This window comes from Larus michahellis, chromosome 1, assembly GCF_964199755.1.
Source record: "Larus michahellis chromosome 1, bLarMic1.1, whole genome shotgun sequence".
NCBI classification, from domain to species: domain Eukaryota; kingdom Metazoa; phylum Chordata; class Aves; order Charadriiformes; family Laridae; genus Larus; species Larus michahellis.
Window position 1 is genome coordinate 131,880,843 of NC_133896.1, and position 19,625 is coordinate 131,900,467.

At 34.9% G+C, this 19,625-nt stretch overlaps 1 protein-coding gene across 8 annotated transcripts in view; it reads left to right on the forward strand.

Moving 5' to 3' along the window:
- Positions 1 to 19,625, forward strand: part of DMD (dystrophin) — a 1,292,219-nt gene that overhangs the window by 875,612 nt on the left and 396,982 nt on the right. For all 8 annotated transcript variants that reach the window (XM_074604145.1, XM_074604126.1, XM_074604154.1 and 5 more), the window contains one exon: positions 17,196 to 17,360. In XM_074604145.1, coding sequence (XP_074460246.1) covers positions 17,196 to 17,360 — 165 coding nt within the window. The remainder of the gene's footprint in view (positions 1 to 17,195; positions 17,361 to 19,625) is intronic.

A 19,625-nucleotide genomic window follows, 5' to 3' on the forward strand; every position in this document is an offset into this window, starting at 1 on the left:
TTTCTGTGTCTTCAATTTGAAATTAGAATAGTATACCCAGCATTTTGGCGATCAGAAAATTTATCTTATTCTGAATTTGCTTTTAGTTAATAAGTCACATGATTGCCTTAAATGTAATAAAGTGTTATGCTACGCTAAATTACCTATGACAGTTTGTTAGGCGTAGTCCACATTCATGTTATCAGTTGTACTGACAAATGGCCCCACATATAACAAAATCAAATTTGATATATATGTTTGAAGCATATGTTGATCAGACAAACATGAGGATATCGCAGGCTCTGAGAAACAAGTATATATAGGTTTCATTTCTTCTTAGTTGAGTGCTGCTAGCAGGTACCACTAATTAAGATTTAAAAAGGCAAATTTACTAGCACTGTAAAGATAAATTGCTGTTTCCCAGATGTGCCAAGCATACAGGAATGAAGATGTCATATCAACACACAAGTAAAACAATGCCGATGACCCTCCTTCTAAAAATTTATTTTAGGCCAAATTATATTAAAATTTATATGCCTTTAGCTTTTGAGTGCTGTTGAGTAATGTTTGAAACAAATTATTTTTCTGGAGATTTTGTAAGTCTAAAGCTTAATTTGATGGTCAGCTGTGTGGTGTTGACCATTATTTTCAGTCTTACTGGAAAATAATGTGGATATATAGACTATAAACAAGGATGTACTGAAATATTCCTACTGGTAATGGGATAATATATATGTATGATACATCCATATTTCTGTACTTTCTCTTGGGTCTTTTTTGTCACTAGTTGTTAACTATGTAATGGGGAGGGTTGTTCTTACTAAATAAGAAAACTGTGAAATTTCCGTCAGTAACTCATGCAGGACTGACCTGAATGGGGTTACAGTCAGTCTTCCCATTTGGTATTTGTGTCTTAGTTTCTACTTCTTGTGGTTGGGCATCCTGGGGTGTCCCCACCTCTCTGCAAAGACAACTAAAGACTCCTGCTGCCCAAGTGCACTCAAGGATATGCTTCTTTTCCAGTCTGCTGGGGAACAGAAACTCAGTTGCCTGCCTTAATAATGTTTCTGTCTGGGAGAACATACATTTTATTTGCTACTTGAATTTCTGAGAGGACAATGAAAACATCTTTGGGTTCCAAGTCAGTAATGTTGTCCATGTTATGGTAGAAGAACTTCTGCTCCTAAACACAGGATGATGTAAGGTTTTAAAAGTCTACCTCTTCTGCGCATAAGGATATGTAAAGTTTTGATGTGTTCTCTTTTTCAGATTGTTATTCAAACAGGGAAAACGCTCAAGTCCTTACACCTATATAGAAGTTGAATATTCACAGGGAGTGAATAGGGGAGAATTAAGGAAGCCATCCTGAAGGGGACTAAATATTTTTCTTTTACTTGCTGGTCTATAGAAACTCTCCCTTTTTCTGAAGCTGAAGAAGTAGGAAATACCATTATATTCAAAAGCACAACTTGTTTTGTATGTGGTGTGGAACATTAAATAGAAAATACGGTTTGTTATTTACTTAATCAACTAAAATCTGGATTCTGTTACGTTGGAACTAAGTTGGTTATCTATTCTTTTCCAGGAATAAAAATGGTGGAGGGAATTAATATGATATGTAGTTTAATTTAGACACTTCCTATAAGCTGTATCATGCGATTCATAATTTGGTTTCCTTTTTAAAATTTTCATCTTTGTCCTTTAAGACAATGATGATAAATCTAAACAACCTTATATATAGACAGTCTTTTAGCCTAAATCTATGTTGTACACATATATACATATATATTTTAAATACAACCAGAAATCTTCAGTTGGATTGCATTTTGTGTCATTTAAGAAAATTGCAGTGCACTGCTGTTTTCCAAAGAAACATATAGAGCAAGGATGACAAAACTTTGCATTCAACTAGTAAGAAAAATAAGTACATTCACTTATTCATACTTTTTGCAGGTTGTGAAAAGAGAAACTGACTGTGCATTTCAACTAATAATTCCATAGATAAGTAGAAGTGGCTTTTTAAATTTGGGTTTGGGCTTTTTTATTTTTTTCCAAGACAATAAGAATTGTGCTTATGAACTCAGGGAATATTGATAATACCGTGCTTTTTTTTTTTTTTAATTTCCTCTTTTCTTATAATAAAGTTGTCTTACAAACTGTGAAAATAAAGTAAACAAGAAGGTACGGACTAGAGCATTTGTAGCCTTATATGAATGCCTGAGTTATTTTCACCTTCCAAGCAAGTAAAATAACCCCTTTGGGTGTTTTGCTGTTTTTTTAGGCTACGCATTACTGCAGGTTTTCTGCCTGTATTGATTTAAAGCTATTGAGATACTTAGATATTTTGAAAACGATGGATTGCGTGTGTTAGAAGACAGAGCACAATGGGAGTTGGGCCCTACAGCCTACTCAGTGATCAGACACAATTTTTAGTCATTTTAGCAGCTTCAGACATTAGTTTTTGTTCCACTTTATATACTATACTCTAAGTCATCCTAATGAGTTTAATCAGAAAGAACTGGAGACTATTGTAAAACATAAGGAGACATCTGGGTTTTTCTTTTTTTTCCTATTTTTTTTTGTTAGTTGATGTAATTTGAAAGGTGGATTATAATAGCTTCATGAATATCTACAATCAAGGCTAAGTATAGGTTTTCACAGTAGATGGAAGAAAATGAATTGGTTTAACTGACAGATTTGGTTATTTCCTGTCTATAAAATAAGAGATGGTAAAAGATCAGGCTTAGACTAACAGATCACTTCTAGTCTGATTCAAGATTAAGATTTGGATGCAATAGTTTTTGAATCTGGAAAAAATAACACTAAGAGGCTTTAAAATCTTGTGCCATGTTTGAAAAGGACCTGAAAAACAGGCCTGTGCTGGTTTTGGGTTTGACCCCCAACAAAAACATAAATGAGATTCAAATGAGGTGAATATTGCTATGGTATGATACTCACTGACTTTTTTTTTAACTGTTGCTTTACAAGAACTGCATTTTACAACCTTAAAAAAATAATCCAGAGATTTGATATAATTGCTGTTTTTTTCAGTTTAAAGCCTACTTTTAAGAAAATGCCTATTCTGTGGGATTTATCAGACCAAAATTAAAATCAGATTACTACAGTTCTTAGGAGCAGTAGGAACTGAAAAATATGTAATTTATGCTGCATCTGGAGTATCACCAAGGGAAACCTATAGCTGATCAGTTGGTTTTAATCTTAAAGAAAAAGTAATTTTACATGGCATATCTTTTTTTTCTTTTTGATGGTGGACAAAAACTGTTCAAGTCCTTTAGATCGCTTTTATCATTCAAGTTATTTAGTGAAAGAAACACAGTCGCTGCATCTACTAAAAATTTGAAGCAAAGGTAATTTACAAAATAATTTTTCTGAAATAGAAGTGAAGAACATCACATTGAAAGAAACCCTAAATAGACCCCAACGTCACCTGCTTTCCTTTCCAGGACTTAGTACATGACCCAGTTCATAAATGATAAAACAAACAAACAAAACCATCAAAAAAAAACCCCAAACAACAAACAATGGATGAGAAAGGATATTCACTTTTATTAAAAGTAAATACTTTAAAGTATTCAGAATGAACGAACTAGCAGTGCAAATTCTTCCATATATAAGCGTCAGTCATAACAGAATGCAGTTTTTGTTCCAGAAAACTATGATACTAGGTATGAATCCTTTGGGGAGACTAATTATTATACAAAATTTTAATATAAAAGCCAGATTAAATAGAAAGCCAGGTACTGAAAACTACCAAGCAGAAAATCCATTAAAATACAATCATAATTTTCTTTGCTATTAGTCCAAATGATATAGATAATAATAGTGTTCTTACAATATTATGGATTCCTCATATGTAGAATATGTTGATAGCCAATAATATTTTATTTTAGATTGAAACAGGTTAGGAAGAGCATGTTTGATCTCACTTGCAAAATGCAGATTCGCATCTGTTTCTTGAGCAGTCCTTTGTGGATTTCTGGAGTTTTCTATCCAAGTCAGTTTGCAGAATATTGAGGTAAAAGAGATGAGCTATATTCATACTACACCCAAAAGATAAAAAATGTAAAGGCCATACGCTCTTTATTTAATTTTGCATGAGAACATACCAGTGGATGACTGGGGACAAACAAATAGTCCAGAAACCCTCTGACCATGTCCATTTAACCATCTGATGATGCCTACAATCAGATGCCTAGAGAAGGTCATATACATGAAGAAAAGGCAGCAAGCTAAAAATACAGGTGATCTCAAATGGTATCTGGAAAAATTAATAGAAGAAGAATCTAGAAATTACTATTCAATATAAAAATTGTGCCAGAAGCCATTTAAGTTGATGTGAACTTTAAGCACACAACAACGCCTGTGTCAAGGAGTTGAATGGGGAAATTCTGCTGTATTCGAGTATAGTTTAAAGCACTGAAAACTGAAGGGTCATTCACTTAATAAGGGCAAAAGAAATTCCCAGGCTTCAGGGAAAGTGTTGTCCTGCAACATAAAGGGGTAGAAAGGAAATGCAGAGAGTTTTCAAATCCTTCAAATCAGAGAATTTTGGTAAAGACACAACTTAAAGTTTTATTTCTGAGAATAAAGAAAAAAAACCCTGCAATATTCTGGCTGAATAAAATTATATTATGATATTTTAACCACAGAGATGATGCTGGTTATCCGTATTGTGTAGGTAACGTAGCCTACCAGACCAGTTCATCTGGCCTGCATTAAAACTAGGGAGTCTCACAGGCAATAAAGTGAATTGGGGAGGCTCATCATTGTTTAGTTCCACTTTCTTTTTTGCATAGCAGAAACAAAGAGCTGATTGACGAAAGAATTTTGCTTATGTAATGATTTCATCTGTAAAAATGGATGCAAATTGATTTAGCTTTAGTTAGACTGGGTACGTATCCTTCTTTAGTTGCATACTATAGATTTTTTTGTTTCTCTTATGAGAGTGGCATGTTTGTGCTGCAGCGTACCAGGGGGTCCTGGTTACCTCATTTTCAGGGGCCTGACAAGAGCACACTACAGCTTCAGTCTGTCCCCAAGCCTGGGCTTCCTTCCCTGGGAAATGAAGGAGACAGCTTGTGCATATTTACATCTTATCACAATGTGGGGCCAGGATGTGGTCGGGACGTGAACTCGCCTCTGGGATTTCAGAACCACCTCTGCATCCAGCAGGTTGGATGTAGCCTGAAACTTCTTCTGGAGAAGCCTTTTCCCCTGAAACACAAAAAGCCATCCTTTCAACTTTGGCAGCCAAGCTTGCATAATGTGAAGATAACCAGCCCCCTTCTCTGCTATCCCACAGGCAGGTGCTTTGCACAGATTATTGCATTGGTCTATTTTTAATTTCCGAACATATAAACTCCAATATATATTTTCCTCATTTATGAGAACAAAAGTAAAAATGAAACAAAACGTTACATGTCCCCTCAGTAAAGCACTATGAATAAATAGATGTAGTAGCACATCATCAGAAAAAGGAAGTTTTTAGTGCTGTAAATCCCTGATAGATGGTATATTTGGGTATGATACTTTACAGAGACCATTTTGATCTTGTCACTTCCCATGGACTGGAAATGCCAAGGAAGTTGCTTAATTTTCCAGCTGCTCTATTTTCCTATGCACAACTCCCCATCCCGTAGGAATATTGTAAAATTAAATTACTTGGTGATATTAAAAAATTATGAAGGCTTAAAGCACTGTAGAAGTGGTTAGTAATGCTGGTTTACATTATTTCAGGAGTCCTGCAGAGAAATATATGATTGCTCTCTTTTTATTAATGTTACCACCAATTCTCTGTGTCTGGTTAAGTATTAATGAACATTCTCCTACTACAGTATATTGTTTACTCTCATTTGAAAGGATTAGTCATTCTGAAGCGCCTTTAAGGAAGAAGTTGCGATATTCAAAATGTTTTTGCAGCAGTCAGGCAATAATTGCACAATATCAAGGGCTCTTGTGGCATACTACTGAATATTTGTTCTTCTTTTCCTTTGAGACAAGTTTTTGAGTATATTTACAACAGTTGGGATTCTTTCTTCTTTATACATGTTAGATTCTAGCTTTATTTGTTTTACCCTTAGGTTTGGTTTTCCAGGTGTGTTTTAGGCTTAACAATAAATGACAGGAAATGTAATAAATTTAATTAAAGTTAAATATAGATAAGCTGGAAATTCATCACAGTATTATTTGTGGATTTCAGGGCATGTTGTTCATCAACGTAGAAAAACTTGCAGGAAAGGAACTGCTTACAAGAAAATAGTTCAGATTTCCTAATGAGTCTCTTGCAGCATATATCAAAATAATATATTTTTATTGTCTGTTGACCATCTTGTCCTCCTCCTTCTGTTCCTCATAGTCACCCCAACAGCAAACTCTGTGACCCCCGCCATTCCTTTCTTACTGTGTTAGTTCTTACTGTGACTTTCTCAGAAGATAAGAGGACAAGTTGTATGACTACTCTGTCTTTGTAATCTCCCCCACTTTCCCATGAAAGAAGAGCAACACATTCTGGGAGGGTTTTGCAAAAAGAGGAGGAACATGAGAGACTTGCAACTTTTGACAAGACTGAATTTGTATTCAGTGGGATGAAGTGGAAAGGAATTATTCTCTTATCTTTTGAATTTTCCATGATGTGTGTTACTAATAAGGTCTTCCTGAATAATGCTCTATGTGCTACAGCATTTATCAAGTTAAATCCCAGTGTGCTTAAATAGCAGCTTTCCATCTAAAACAATAGTCAGGAGCACACAGTTTCATTTTCTTAAAAGTAAACCTACAAAGCATCTATGAATATCAGCTGGGATGTTTGTGGTGGTGTCATATTTCTAATTAGAGGTAGTAAAAACTAACCATGTTGTACAAATCTTATGCTTCTAAATAGGAAAATTTGTAACAGTCCTATTTACCATACTCTTTTTTTTTTCTCCAGTACAAACTCTGAATGGATATCTATTTCTGCTTTCATAACAACATCTCACTACAAATGTCAAAATTATCTTGGGTAATCAACATGAAACAGATTTCTACTTCTGAAAAATAAATAATTTGGTTATTTCATAGAAGACTCTCCTGAATGTTTTTAGTTTAAATGTGAAATTTAAATATCCATTTCTAAATTTGTCTTTCAAATCAGAAATTCTTATACATTTTACTCGTCTCATCAAAAGAGAAAAAGCTGGCGTACCTTCCTCAGAAGAGGCAATAACTTCTATAGGGTTATGAATAAATATCGTGGTAGTAGTCATGCTAATTCCTGATGCGTTATTATTTTTTAAAGGCTATTAAAAGTTAAAGGAGTTAATGAACAGTTTTATTTCTATCCATACATTGACATTAGTCATAGACATAGAAAGAGCGAGATAAATGTGTGCGTTTTCCTACTTTATAAAGTTCTTTTCTCTGATTGTTTTCTAGCATTGAAGTCATACAGCATTTAAGTTGGAGGTTGGATAAGATATTGGAAAATCCATTTTCTGCTATGATATCAAATGACTTGGAATTTCTTTTCAGGCAATTGCATGTTGGGATTTAGCCCTGAAAGGTCCAACATGTTACTGCTCTTAGTCTTGCTCTTCTTTTCCATTGCAACACTTTCTAAACAAAAACTATCAAATATGTCAAACAATTAAGGTGACTGGCTCTTTCAAAAGTTTTGTTTAAAGGGAGCATCTTAAATATTATGGTTAAAATAAGCTCCTGGCTACTGGACCTGAAAACCTAACTAAGATGCTAGATAGATATCTCTTTTTGTCTCCCAAGAAGTTAGTTTGACTGTTGCTATATCAGTCGCCACTACTGTAGTGTCTAACTCAATTTTCCTTCATTAATTACCACCTCAGAACACCAGAAAATTGCATGGTGGTTATTTTTGTAAGTATGCATCAATGGGATCTGTAATGGGTTCTCAAACATGTTTGGTTTTTTTTTTACCTCTGACCTCAGTGGAGGTTGAGGTCTGGTCACTTATGTCAGTGCTGATTCACCTCTCTCCTTAAAACCCATCAGTATGATGGTAGACGCCATCCCCATTTGACAGGTATATCCTGTTGAGCCAGGAGACTGTTGGAGCTGAGCAGATCTTCCCAGATATTTCCCTCAGGACCCCTTAGCATTTGCTGTAGCCCATAATCTTTTTCTGGCATTCTTTTTGAATTAATATGTCTATTCATAAACTAAGTGGCAAGACTCTTCTGTGGCCTCTCCCAACGGATATCTACAGTAAAAGTAATGTAGTTAATTTACAGCAAATTCAAAGGTATTTTGTACCTGCTTAAAAAGTGAGGATGAACTAGATTGATTTGATGACATCAAAAATTCAATAATAATCCACAGGACACATAGCAAGAAAACATTTATTTTTATATTAATCATAAAGGCTTCAGATGAGTATATTCATAAGGCCACATTGCTGCTCTGTTCACTACACATTAAACTTTAAGCAAAGAATTAAAAATATTTATGAAATACAATCATCCAGGGGTAAAAAGTCTGTACTAGCCAACGAGACCATAAAATCATGATTAAATGTATGTATGTATATATACATTATATATCATACTATCTTACCAACCATCTTAAAATTCCTTTTTATTCTTGTTTGCCATATGAATCTGGAATATGTTCATCATATATTTAAGAAGTTATGCCAAGTACTTTGAATATAGAAAGTACTAATTGTCAAGATGTTTGTGCTGGTAGATACAATGAGGTAATATTGATCTAGCTGAATAACAAGATTTCAAATAAGGTACTTTAGGCAAATCCTTACACGTTTTTCTACACTGCAGCACCTATTTATCTGAGAGAGATTTCACATACAATGAACAATGGTTCACACAATGTCACACACCAACGAATGACAATGGTTTGGGCTTTTTTACACTTCAGTTCCAAGACAGACACTGCCATTGTATGCCAGGTGTTTCATGCATTTCCAATAAGGAAGACTGCAGGGACCTAAAAATCAGTGTTTTGCTATTTGGTGTTTACAAGATAAAGATTATATTTTAATTATGTAGGCCTGTCTGTATTGCAGCATGCCTGTGTAATTAAAATTCCCACAAACAGAATAGTCTGAAATAATCTTAAAAGTTAAACCTCCCCTTCCCTTTTCCCTTCCTCTTGCCTTGCCTTTTTTTGGCCACTTTTCTCAGAGTTTTAGAAACACCTTTTCAAAAATTCATCATCATCATTACCCAGAGAACAGCCTGTTATTATTATACTGAACTTAAGTGTACATTGAGCACTGTTAACTAAGGCAACTCCTACACTCTCAACTCCTCTATTAACTGCATGTTTCTGACAAATTAAAAGTTGTCACCTCCCTTGAAGTGCTAAACCAGGTAATTCTTGAAGAACAACCACAAAGAAAAGCAAGTTCCTTGATAGTTGTTTTCTGTCAGACATGTCAGCTCAGTGCTTGGCAGGCAAATTCACTCGCTAGAACTGGAATATCAACATTATTTTCTTTTCTATAATTTTTAACAGACTAAATTATTTGTTGCTAGGGAATGCTATAAACATTCAACTGTAGATAAAATTCCAACCCATTGTAATTTATCTATACTGTCCAAAAATAATGCAAAAAAAATCTCTGTTTATTTACTGTGGAAATAATGCAGTTTATCTATACATTCATTGTCTAACTTACTGCTCTATGTAGCTTATAGCCAGAAATTGCTGTTTGATTCTGATTTTATTGCTGTGTTAAAATCTTGGATCCAATTACATCCTTTTCCTCTGCCAAACAAAATGTTAAAGGTGGATTGTTGGTGTGGTTTGGTTTTTTTTTTTTTTATTCCTGTAGAGAACTCTATGAGCAAAACCAGTAATAATTCTAAGTTTATAGCTTGCATTTTAAGGTACTACATGTTGTATAAATATTTGTTATTTGTTTCGTTGCAATGCCTTTTGACTTTGTTTTTCTTGTCAGCCATTGTGGCAGATGACAGTTTTTAGAAGCTCCGCAGCAGTTTCGTGAATGCTTCTGGGAAGCTTCTCAGATGCAGGCAAGGCAACAGCGTGGAAGATAGTATTGATGTGTTTAGTTTAGGTATTGACTGATTGCCACTGTGAGCTGATTACGCATGGAAATTGAGCTTCCAGTATTGGGCACGGTTTTGAAAGTAAAGCAATCGGGTAACCTGTGATCTTAGGAAAAGGAGGGCTGCAGAAAAGGATGGCGAGGCAAAGCAGCAGGCAGGAAGAACTCTGTCACATGGTGAGATCAAAAGTGCAGATAAGACGACTAAAGTTTGACAAACCATGAGAAGAGATTGCTTGTAACTACATCAGATGGGGTACATCGTACCCTGTAAAGTAACATTGTGTTTCCCTGGGACACCACAGCAGCAGGTCCAGCTCTGGGCGGAATAGGCACTCTGGCGTGCCATTTTCTCTTCTCCTTCCAATAAATATGTCAGGCTCTGCTTTCCATGGGGAAAAAAACTTTGACTGATGGGCTCGAGGTAACTTTTCAGACAGGCTACCAGTACTGTGAGGTGCATGCTGGAGTTTGCTTGCCTCACGGGCTGTAGGTAGCCTGAGGGACAGATGTGGTATTAATCTGCTTAAAACCAGGAAAAGAACAATTAGGGCATTGTACTTTTGCTTAGAAATCATTTTCCTGTCAGAATATCCTTCATTAATAGTCACTGAAGGAATCCTACTGTAAACCCTTTGTGGCTGCTTTCGGATTTCTGGAACTGAGTAAGAACCAAAGACAAAGAAAAGAAAATCATTTATTTAGCAGAGATTTAAGGTGGAGGGTCTTGTGCTCAAAAAGTGCCCTTGACGAAGGAGAATCGCTGAGATAGTATAGAGCAGAATGAATGACAGTTAGTTATTAAATATAAAAAGCATACAGATATTCAGAATACTGTGATATATACAATCATATTACCATGCAGGAAAAACAAAACAAATCATTGGGGTGGGGGATATGTTTATTTGCTTTTTAAAAAGCTAGACAGCCAGATGAAGCAGAAAATTGTTTGGTGCACTGGATTTGTGGACTGCTTTAGTCTTCTGCATCAATGGAGGGAAAAAAAGAGATTTTTTTTAAATAAATATGAAACTTGAGAATATTACAAATACACTGTTAAGAAGTGGTTTTTGTTTTTGGTTTTTTTTTTTAAGAAAAAAAAAGAGGCCAAAAAACACATGCCAAGGACAGGTCCTGAGAGGCTTGTAAGGAAACATGAAACACTAGCTACATAGCAAATAAAAAACTTCTCTACATATTTTTAGTAGCGTGCTTTCATCTTCTTCTAATAATACAATCTTTACTCTGGCTTTGTCAGAGACACTATGGCTTATAAATATTCATCGTTTTAAAGAAATTACGTAGATTTTGTTTTAAAGTCAATATTGAGTTTGTTAATGAAAATGACTCAGTTAATTAACTAAATGGCATCCTAAACTGAACTTATATGAAACTCTTTCTTACACTGATTGTTTTTCATGAAGAAATGATGCATAAAAATTAACTTCTCCCCCTTCCATTTTAAATCATTTTTTGTACATGCTCTAGATGGTGATTTGAAGCAGATAAAACTTTCTGAACAGTGGCTGTAAGAACTGCTGTTTTACGTAATCATCTTACTAGCGTGATTTATCAATAAGTCTGGATTGAAGCTTGCATTTTTTATGACTGCAGTTACTTCTTTATTACCCAAGTCCTGTCTTGGACAATTTAACAACCTGCTTTCAGTACAGTTATGCTGTGGGCTGATTGCAGTGTAGCCACCTGTCTCCTTTTTTCCTAGTATTTGTATTTTTGCAGAAATTGAATAGTAAAGTAGAAGCTGCTGCTTGTTTTACTAAATAGTAAGGAAAGCAAATCATACAGGAAGCTATACATTCTTCATTTTTCTGTATGCAAACAACTGTGAATTTTTTTCAAACCTGACATTATCAGTTATCCTATATTAGAAGCCCACTTTCATAAAGGTCTTTTGTATGTCAGAGGGACCCTCCCAAGCCAGGAATATAAGAAAAACATTTTTAACAGTCTTCAGATACCCCAGAACATACTTTTGCCTCCTATTCATTGCAGTTTATTATAATTTATCATATTATGCATATCAAGAAAGCTAAATTTTAATCCACTGTCAGATTCATCAAAACAAGATCCTTTTATAAGTGCTGCTCTATTATTGAGAGGTTTGTGGAGCAGCTAGCAAGGGAAAGGAGCGCCTCATCCAATATTGGGGAAAACCCCTCATATTTCCACTGCTGTTAAATTGATGGAACTTGGGATTTCTTTTCTCTCCACTCACCATTAGGAAAATTGTCCATATTCTTTTTTGACAAATGACATGTTGGGGAGATGCATCTCCTCATCTATATTCCTAAGCAGATGAGTAATAACTGTGTTATCTTCTCTTTCGTCATTTCAGGTAAATAGGAACTGACCTTGACATTGACTTGTGAGAGAGAAGGAAAATATTGAAAATCAGGCAATGGTCACTTGAAATATAATGTATGCAAGTCATTTCAGTGTCTTTCCTTACTTTTATCAGGTGGCAGCTGCTGATAATGATAGTGATGCTTTACTAGTAATATAATTTATCGAGTTCATTCATTTGCAATAACATTTGTGACCTCTGCAAAACTATTCCCCATTGTTCGTTCTCTCTTACTTACTGTCTCTACCTAATTAGTTTCAACATTTTCATTTTGAGCATTGTTCCTGAGTTAAGGAATTGAACTGTAACTCTGCAACTATTATTTTAATTGATACTGCTTTAATTGAATCTCCTTTCTGGACATTCATAAGGAATTAAACAGAACAGGGGCACAGAATATGATTTTACATCAGGTGACATACTTTATACAACTTCTTCCTCCCTTTATACTTATTATTATCATATGAATTGGTATTTCTTTCCATCTGCTCAGCTCTAATTCATCCCATAGTGCATACGCACAACTATGTGTATAGAGTGAAAAATAACTATCTAAAGCTAAAGTAGGAAATAGCAGTGGAGAACTAGAGCATGTGAAATGATCAAGGAGATCTATACTGCGAAGCTGAGCATATGTGTCATTGTGCACCAAAGTAATCAAATTTGGGGGGGGGGGTGTGGAAAGAACGTAACAGTGTATCATTTAGGCTTCTTGTGAAGGAAGATCATCCAAGAAATGAGGTTCAGATGAAATAGAAACAAGCGATGCAAGCAATTTAAGAATTCATAAGAAGAAGAAATGAAAATACTTAGATAAAGATCTAGGCTTTGAAAATACGCAGTTATTCAGTTTTCACAGAGTATTCTTATGTTTTGAGAGATATTGTTATAATTTCTATGCTGGTAATTTATTTGTGGGGGGTATAGTATTTTAATGAAAAGAGCAAAAATTGGAATATGTGAAATTAAATAATTAGGAAATTGTATGATAGTTTAGAACAAAATTAAGTATTATGAAGACCAGCGTCAGTTTGTAAAATTAGTCTCTTCTACTGTTTCCCAATTTTGAGCTTAAATCCTTTCTATTATTCTGTTACGATGCTTCCAATTAATCTAACTTAATTAACACTTGAACTAAAGTACAAAATTTTAGATGCATCACATGCTTTGAGATTGATGTTTTGACATATATCTTTGAAATTATATAGTCCTTTGATGTTGAAATCAGAATTTTTTCTTTGAAGGAATAATCCATACTTTTGTTGTCCTTTGCACTTGCAAATTTTTTTTTTTTTTTTGGTTGCAAACCAAGGTATGCTTTCCATGTTGATCAGCTGCCAAATAAGGCAAAGTTGGAAATATTTAATTTGTATGCAAAGGGCTAAGTTAGATTTTTAGAAAGATGTTCCAATTGAAGTTGTCCTTTCTTCAAGGTTGTGTTTTTTTTTTTTTTTTTTTTTGCACCCTGTCTTCCTTGCCAGCCCATAACGCTATTTAATCAGACCTGTGTTCGGTCTTAGGCAGATTTGGGGAAAAGCATCTCACATGTTTGCCCTGGTTTTACTTTTCTGCAGGAGTTGCCTTATGGCCACTGTTCCTATTGGTCTTCCCCCTTAGAAAAGGTCATCAGCCCTCCTCTGATAAAACCTAACAGTCTTTCTTAAATAGGAGGGAAAGAGGTAAAATACTGAAGGGGATGAAACTGAATAGACACCGGATGGTTACCCTGGGACAACAAATTAATAAAAGCAGGATGGGGGAGGAAGAAGTCCAAAAGCGAAAATGTAGAAAACAGAATTGGAGTAGGACACCAGTCTTTGCTCACTCATCCCTGGAGACATCCAAGAACTTGTAGAGGGAACCGAGAGACGGCAGGGCAGTGAGATGGCTGTAGGTCTCACCAGCACCAGAATCTCACCTCAGGGGTAAACTCCTGGAGCTGTGAATAACAAGCTTGAAAGACTTGTAGGGAAGATTCTGGAGGGCCACATCCCCACGTGTCCTCCTCTGCCACAGAAAGGGCATAAATCTGGACACCCAGTCATCACGTCCATGTCCATTACTCCATAGAGATTTTCCCAAATTATGCTTCTGGTGAGCTGCAGAATTAGCTCGGGAAACAAGGTGTCCCCCAAGAGACAGTTTGCAGCAGTACCTTGGCTTGATAGGCGGACTTGTAATTACCTTAAACTCATCAGGGTCTAATTTGATTAGCCAGCTTGAGAGTTTGATGCCAGAGCTTAAAGAAAAAAAAAAAAGGCAAACAAATGAAATCCCTGAGATTCAGAATCTAAGAATCTGATTCCTAAACAGTGGCATGTAACACGTTACCTAGATCTTACAAGGTATTGCCTTGTTAAACGCTCATCAGTGCTTGTCTGTAAACCTAACCTGAGTTTGAGGAGACTCCTTTGTTTATTTACTGTTGCTGATTTGATCTCTGTGGTAAAAGTAGATGACATTAAATTTCTGTATATAATGAAATGACTCTTATTGATCTGTATTTCTTTTTTTGTTTTAATATTACTAATATTATAATCCTGTGTTTGTGCTATAATTTTAGCACGGGAGCCAACTTGTAAGAAGAGGCTGCATTTACTTATGTCACAGTTTACCTCTGACTACAGGAGGGATTTATTTTGCTTTCTTTCCTTGTCTGATTATTTTTGAAAACAGTAGGTTAAAGCACAGTCTGTCACCAAAACCTAATCTTACATCTGCTGCTTTTCTGGATTGAATATACCTTAGTAAATAATTGGTTACTTCCCCCCACCTCCCTGAAAACTCTACAAATTTTTCTTTCTCTGTCTTGAGAGAGACCCAATATGCTTCATTAATGTTGATTGGAAGCAGATTAATTTAAATTTCAGATATTCAGAAATCAGCTTGGATTTTTATCTGCCTATGACTACCTATTTACTTTCAGTAGTATTTCTGTGGAACTTGTTTACATTAATATTAAAGCTACTAAACGTTGGAGATTAACATTCAAAGTTATACGAAAGATGAAACTAATCTTGTGTGAAATTAGGCCAAGGTCTGCACAGATATTGAGTTAACACATCAGGGAAATGAATGCATTTTTAATTGTTTTCTTTCATATCTGGGGCCATTCTGGAAAAGCAGAGTTTTTATTAGATTTAACAAAATTAGGAAGATAGAAAAAGTAATTTGACTCACAGGTCAGTTTTTATTAAATAGGCTATTATGGGGTGGCTATAGCGAACAATGGAGATAATTTAATATATGGCAAATCAACTTCTTGAATTACAAATATCACTTAAGTATGGTCTAATAAATCATATGCAGAGTATATGTAGAGGGGTTATTTTAGTACCAACAAATCAGTATTTTCAAACCAAATTTGCAAAGAAATGTACATGTCCTGAGACAGTTTAGTTCTTCCCATTCGTTAACCTGGTGGTTGTTTGGTTTTATTTGTTTGGTGTTTTTTAGTGGTGGTTTGGGGTTTTTTGTTTGGTTGGGGTTTTTTTAACCTTCATTGCTTTGTTGTCTCTGGTGGGTTTAGATTTATTCTGTAAAATACCATCATTAGAGATTAGAAATTAGTAATACACTCTGTAGCCAGGCATTATGATAGTAATGCTTCCATCAGTGCTGTTTAGCTTTACAGGAAAATTATATTTTATTTTTTTGTATCAGAAGCATCATGTTTTGCTATTTTTAAGAGGGTTGCTTTAGTAAAAACATGTGCTTAAAAGCAACAGACACTGGTAAACCTCATTTTTCTTGAGATGGAAAAATAACCATACTTCTTGGCCGATTTTAATGATTAACTGCCATTGTTTCTTATCTCTGCCCAGGCCCTGCATTTCCTGTCGTGAACTATTTTTTTTAAAGTACAGATGGTTTCTCCCCTAGTATATGTTTGCAATGTTGCCCATTATGAATATAGTGACACCTCACCTCTCTAGCTATAGAAAACAATCTGTGAAGGACAGCATGGAGCTCTGTGTTGGCTTATTTATTTCCAACCTGTTCCTATATTTACTCCAAGTGCTTGAGTGCTGTTGGATTTGAACTATGCCATTCAGTGATTCTTAATTTCTAATATTGTTGGCACAGAAGAATATGCTTCGTTAAAAATCGGATGGCTTTGCATGCAAGTCAGAGAACCAAGTGGCCTGATCAGTATTGATGATATATTTATTATGTTTCTTCACTGTGTGCATCTGCTCATGTATATTTGGACTGAATTCGCAAGTCTGAACACCTTGTAAGAAAACATATGCTTATAAATATTTAGATTCAAGAGGTCAAGAAAGGTTAGATATCATTCAAATGATCAATTCCATATTTTCACTATTGCTTTTCCTGATTAAAAATTGACCTCAGTGTCATATACTGAGATAACACATTTTTTTTATGTACTATGAGTAGAATAGTGGAATAATCCCAAAAATGGGAACCTGATGCTGGGGTCTGGGTTTTTGTTGTTTTGTTTTTTGTTTTTTTTTGTGGGGAGGTGCGGGGTTAAGGGGTGGGGGTGAGGGGTTGGGGTTTTTTTGTTTGTCTTCTGTTGTTTTGGGTTTGGTTTCGGTTTTTTGTTGGTTTTTTGGTTTTTTTTTTAGGAAAGAGTGTATATTGAGTGACTTGCAAGATGCCTACCATAATAATTTGAGTGGTGGGTCTACTCTTTCCTTCCCTTCTTCCTACCAGTGTATAAAACTTGTATTTTAACATTTTATGTAAGTGTATGTGTGCAGTGTTAAATTGCTTTATGTTACTTTTTTCCACCAAAAAAATGGCATGTGGTATTTTTTTCAGGTTTCCAAAGATCTCCCGGAGAAACAAAAAGAAATTGAGATTCTACTAAAGGATTTCATCGAACTCGATCAACAACTAAATCAGGTGATATTGTGGGTAACGCCTGTCAAGAAACAGCTGGAACTTTATAACAAAGTGGGTCAGCCAGGAGCTTTTGATATTAAGGTAAGTTTTCTTCCTTTTTAAAAAATAATCAGGACATTTAGTGGTCAAAAAGTCAGTTGCAGCGTTAGCTGTATAGTTTGTATTAACAATACAGCTTTGAGAAAGAAGTCAGCAATAGTCCCCAGAAGTTCGAAGTTTTATGAATTAAGGAAAACTTTTATTCTTTTCCATTAAATCTTTTCTAGCGATAAAGCAGTTTAGAACCAATGGTTCCAAGGTGAAATATAAATTTAATCCATTATTTTTGCCATATCATATACATGAAACAAGAGCCCCAGAAGTTGATATATCAAACTTTGATGCAAAGAGAACTAAAATTCAGAACATCAGTGTTGGACCATTTAAGCTATTTAAGTTTATATGACTACATGAAAACCAGAAGCGTTAGGGCCATATTGTGATTCTCATATTGCAAGGAAAGATATCTAATTGCGCAGGTAGCATTCCAGTAATCTGATTGTCTAGTAGTTGTGAGCAAAATATTTGCAATCTGATCCTTGATATGTATTTAGGTATTTAAAAAAAAAAAAGAAAAAAAAGCCCGATTATGTGAGGCCTGAGAAATTAAGGGTGAAAAATACAGGTTAGAATCAACTAGCCTGACAGGTGTATACTTGGACCTTTTGGCTTTGCGTTCTGTCTATGCATATATGAGTTTATCTTCACATAAACTGGGGGAATATTTAAAATAAAATAGCTTATTGAAATCCATGAAATTTCTTTGTTTTTTAGTAGCTGAACATCTTGTTCACCTAGATAAAGATTAAACAGGTGACATTGAGTTTTGTATTGATTTTGATGATGCAATTTTCAGCGAAAAAAGAAAAAACTGTAAATATTTAAAACTTTTCTTGCCTTGCATGAAGTGGAATAATAGCTGCTTCTGAAGATGTGTGGTTTTGCTGAGCATGTTTATTAAATTCATTTTAACTTAGTTTCTTTTCAGGAACCATTTTAATGCGAAAATAATTTTTATGTCATACAATCACATTATATAAAACAGTGAATCTCAAGTGCTGTCGCAGTTTTGTAATTGACAGAATGAGTTCAGCCATGACATTCATTCTCTTTTTAAAAGATAAAATTAGTAAAGCTCTTTGCAAATATCTGTATATATAATCAATGAGTGATGGAATTCTGCTTTCAAGAAAATTATCTATCCTTATGTCCTGTATTTTTACAAAAATTCATCCATTTTTTTTCTTTTATTTTTCCATTCTGTTTCCTTTATTTCGAGAATGTTTCCGTCATCAAAGTTTATATAAAAAAAAGCAGGGCTAAATTGCTGGAAATTATGAATATTGCTTTTCATACTGCTTGTGAAAGCAATGTTCTGCTTGGTTCTTTCAGCACTCTTACGGTGATGTGACAGGAATATTTCTGAAAAACTGTTGAAAGAATAGAAAAATTCTGTAGTCCTTGAAGTGGTGGGATGAAATCATGTTTGTCTAGCGAGGTGGGGTAACAGTGAAGAGCTCCAAAGAAAGGCAAATAAGCTTTCTCTCTGTGAAGGACCCTACTGCATTTCTTTTATGGATAAATGTAGATCACTCACATTTAAAGCTTGACCAGTTTTGTTTTGTAGGTGAAACAGCTAGTTGTTTATACTGTTGTAAGGGCTGTAAGCATATGAAGCGTGATAGCTTTCATCTCCATGTTATCTATCTGGATTGCCTTTAAAAGATGTATTTTTACATCTTTTATGTTGCTTAACCTTAAAATGTTGCTGACTGATGGTTTACCTGGACTGTAATTTTCTTCAAGGAGATAATCTCTTACATTAAAGAGTCTATATTAAATACCTCTGAATGCAAATGTGATTCTTATAACTTTTTTAGAGGTTAAAAATAAGCATAGTAAAAGTTTTGAGACTGTTAATCATGACGAGACATACAGCAAAAACGAGCAGATATAATTCAAGCATGTGCCTGCACATGCTCTCAAATCATTGTTGGCATGATTATATTTATGTGTATTTTTAAATTGCTATCTTGTATAGTTAATACTACCTTCAAAAAAGGAAGGACAGTTGCATGATTACCTATGGAAAGGATGTATTCAGCAAAGTCTTTTGCTCTGGTGTTCCCAAATGCTGTATGAATATTCAGCATTTGTTCTTTCACCATTTTAATTCCTTCAACAATATCCAGAGAACTGTGAAGTATCTTCTACAGGATTTAATAACTCCTTTTTTCAGAAAACAAGATAGTTGCATCCGAACTGCCTGTTGCTGCATCTGTGGCTCATGCTAAGCCCTGACTGTGC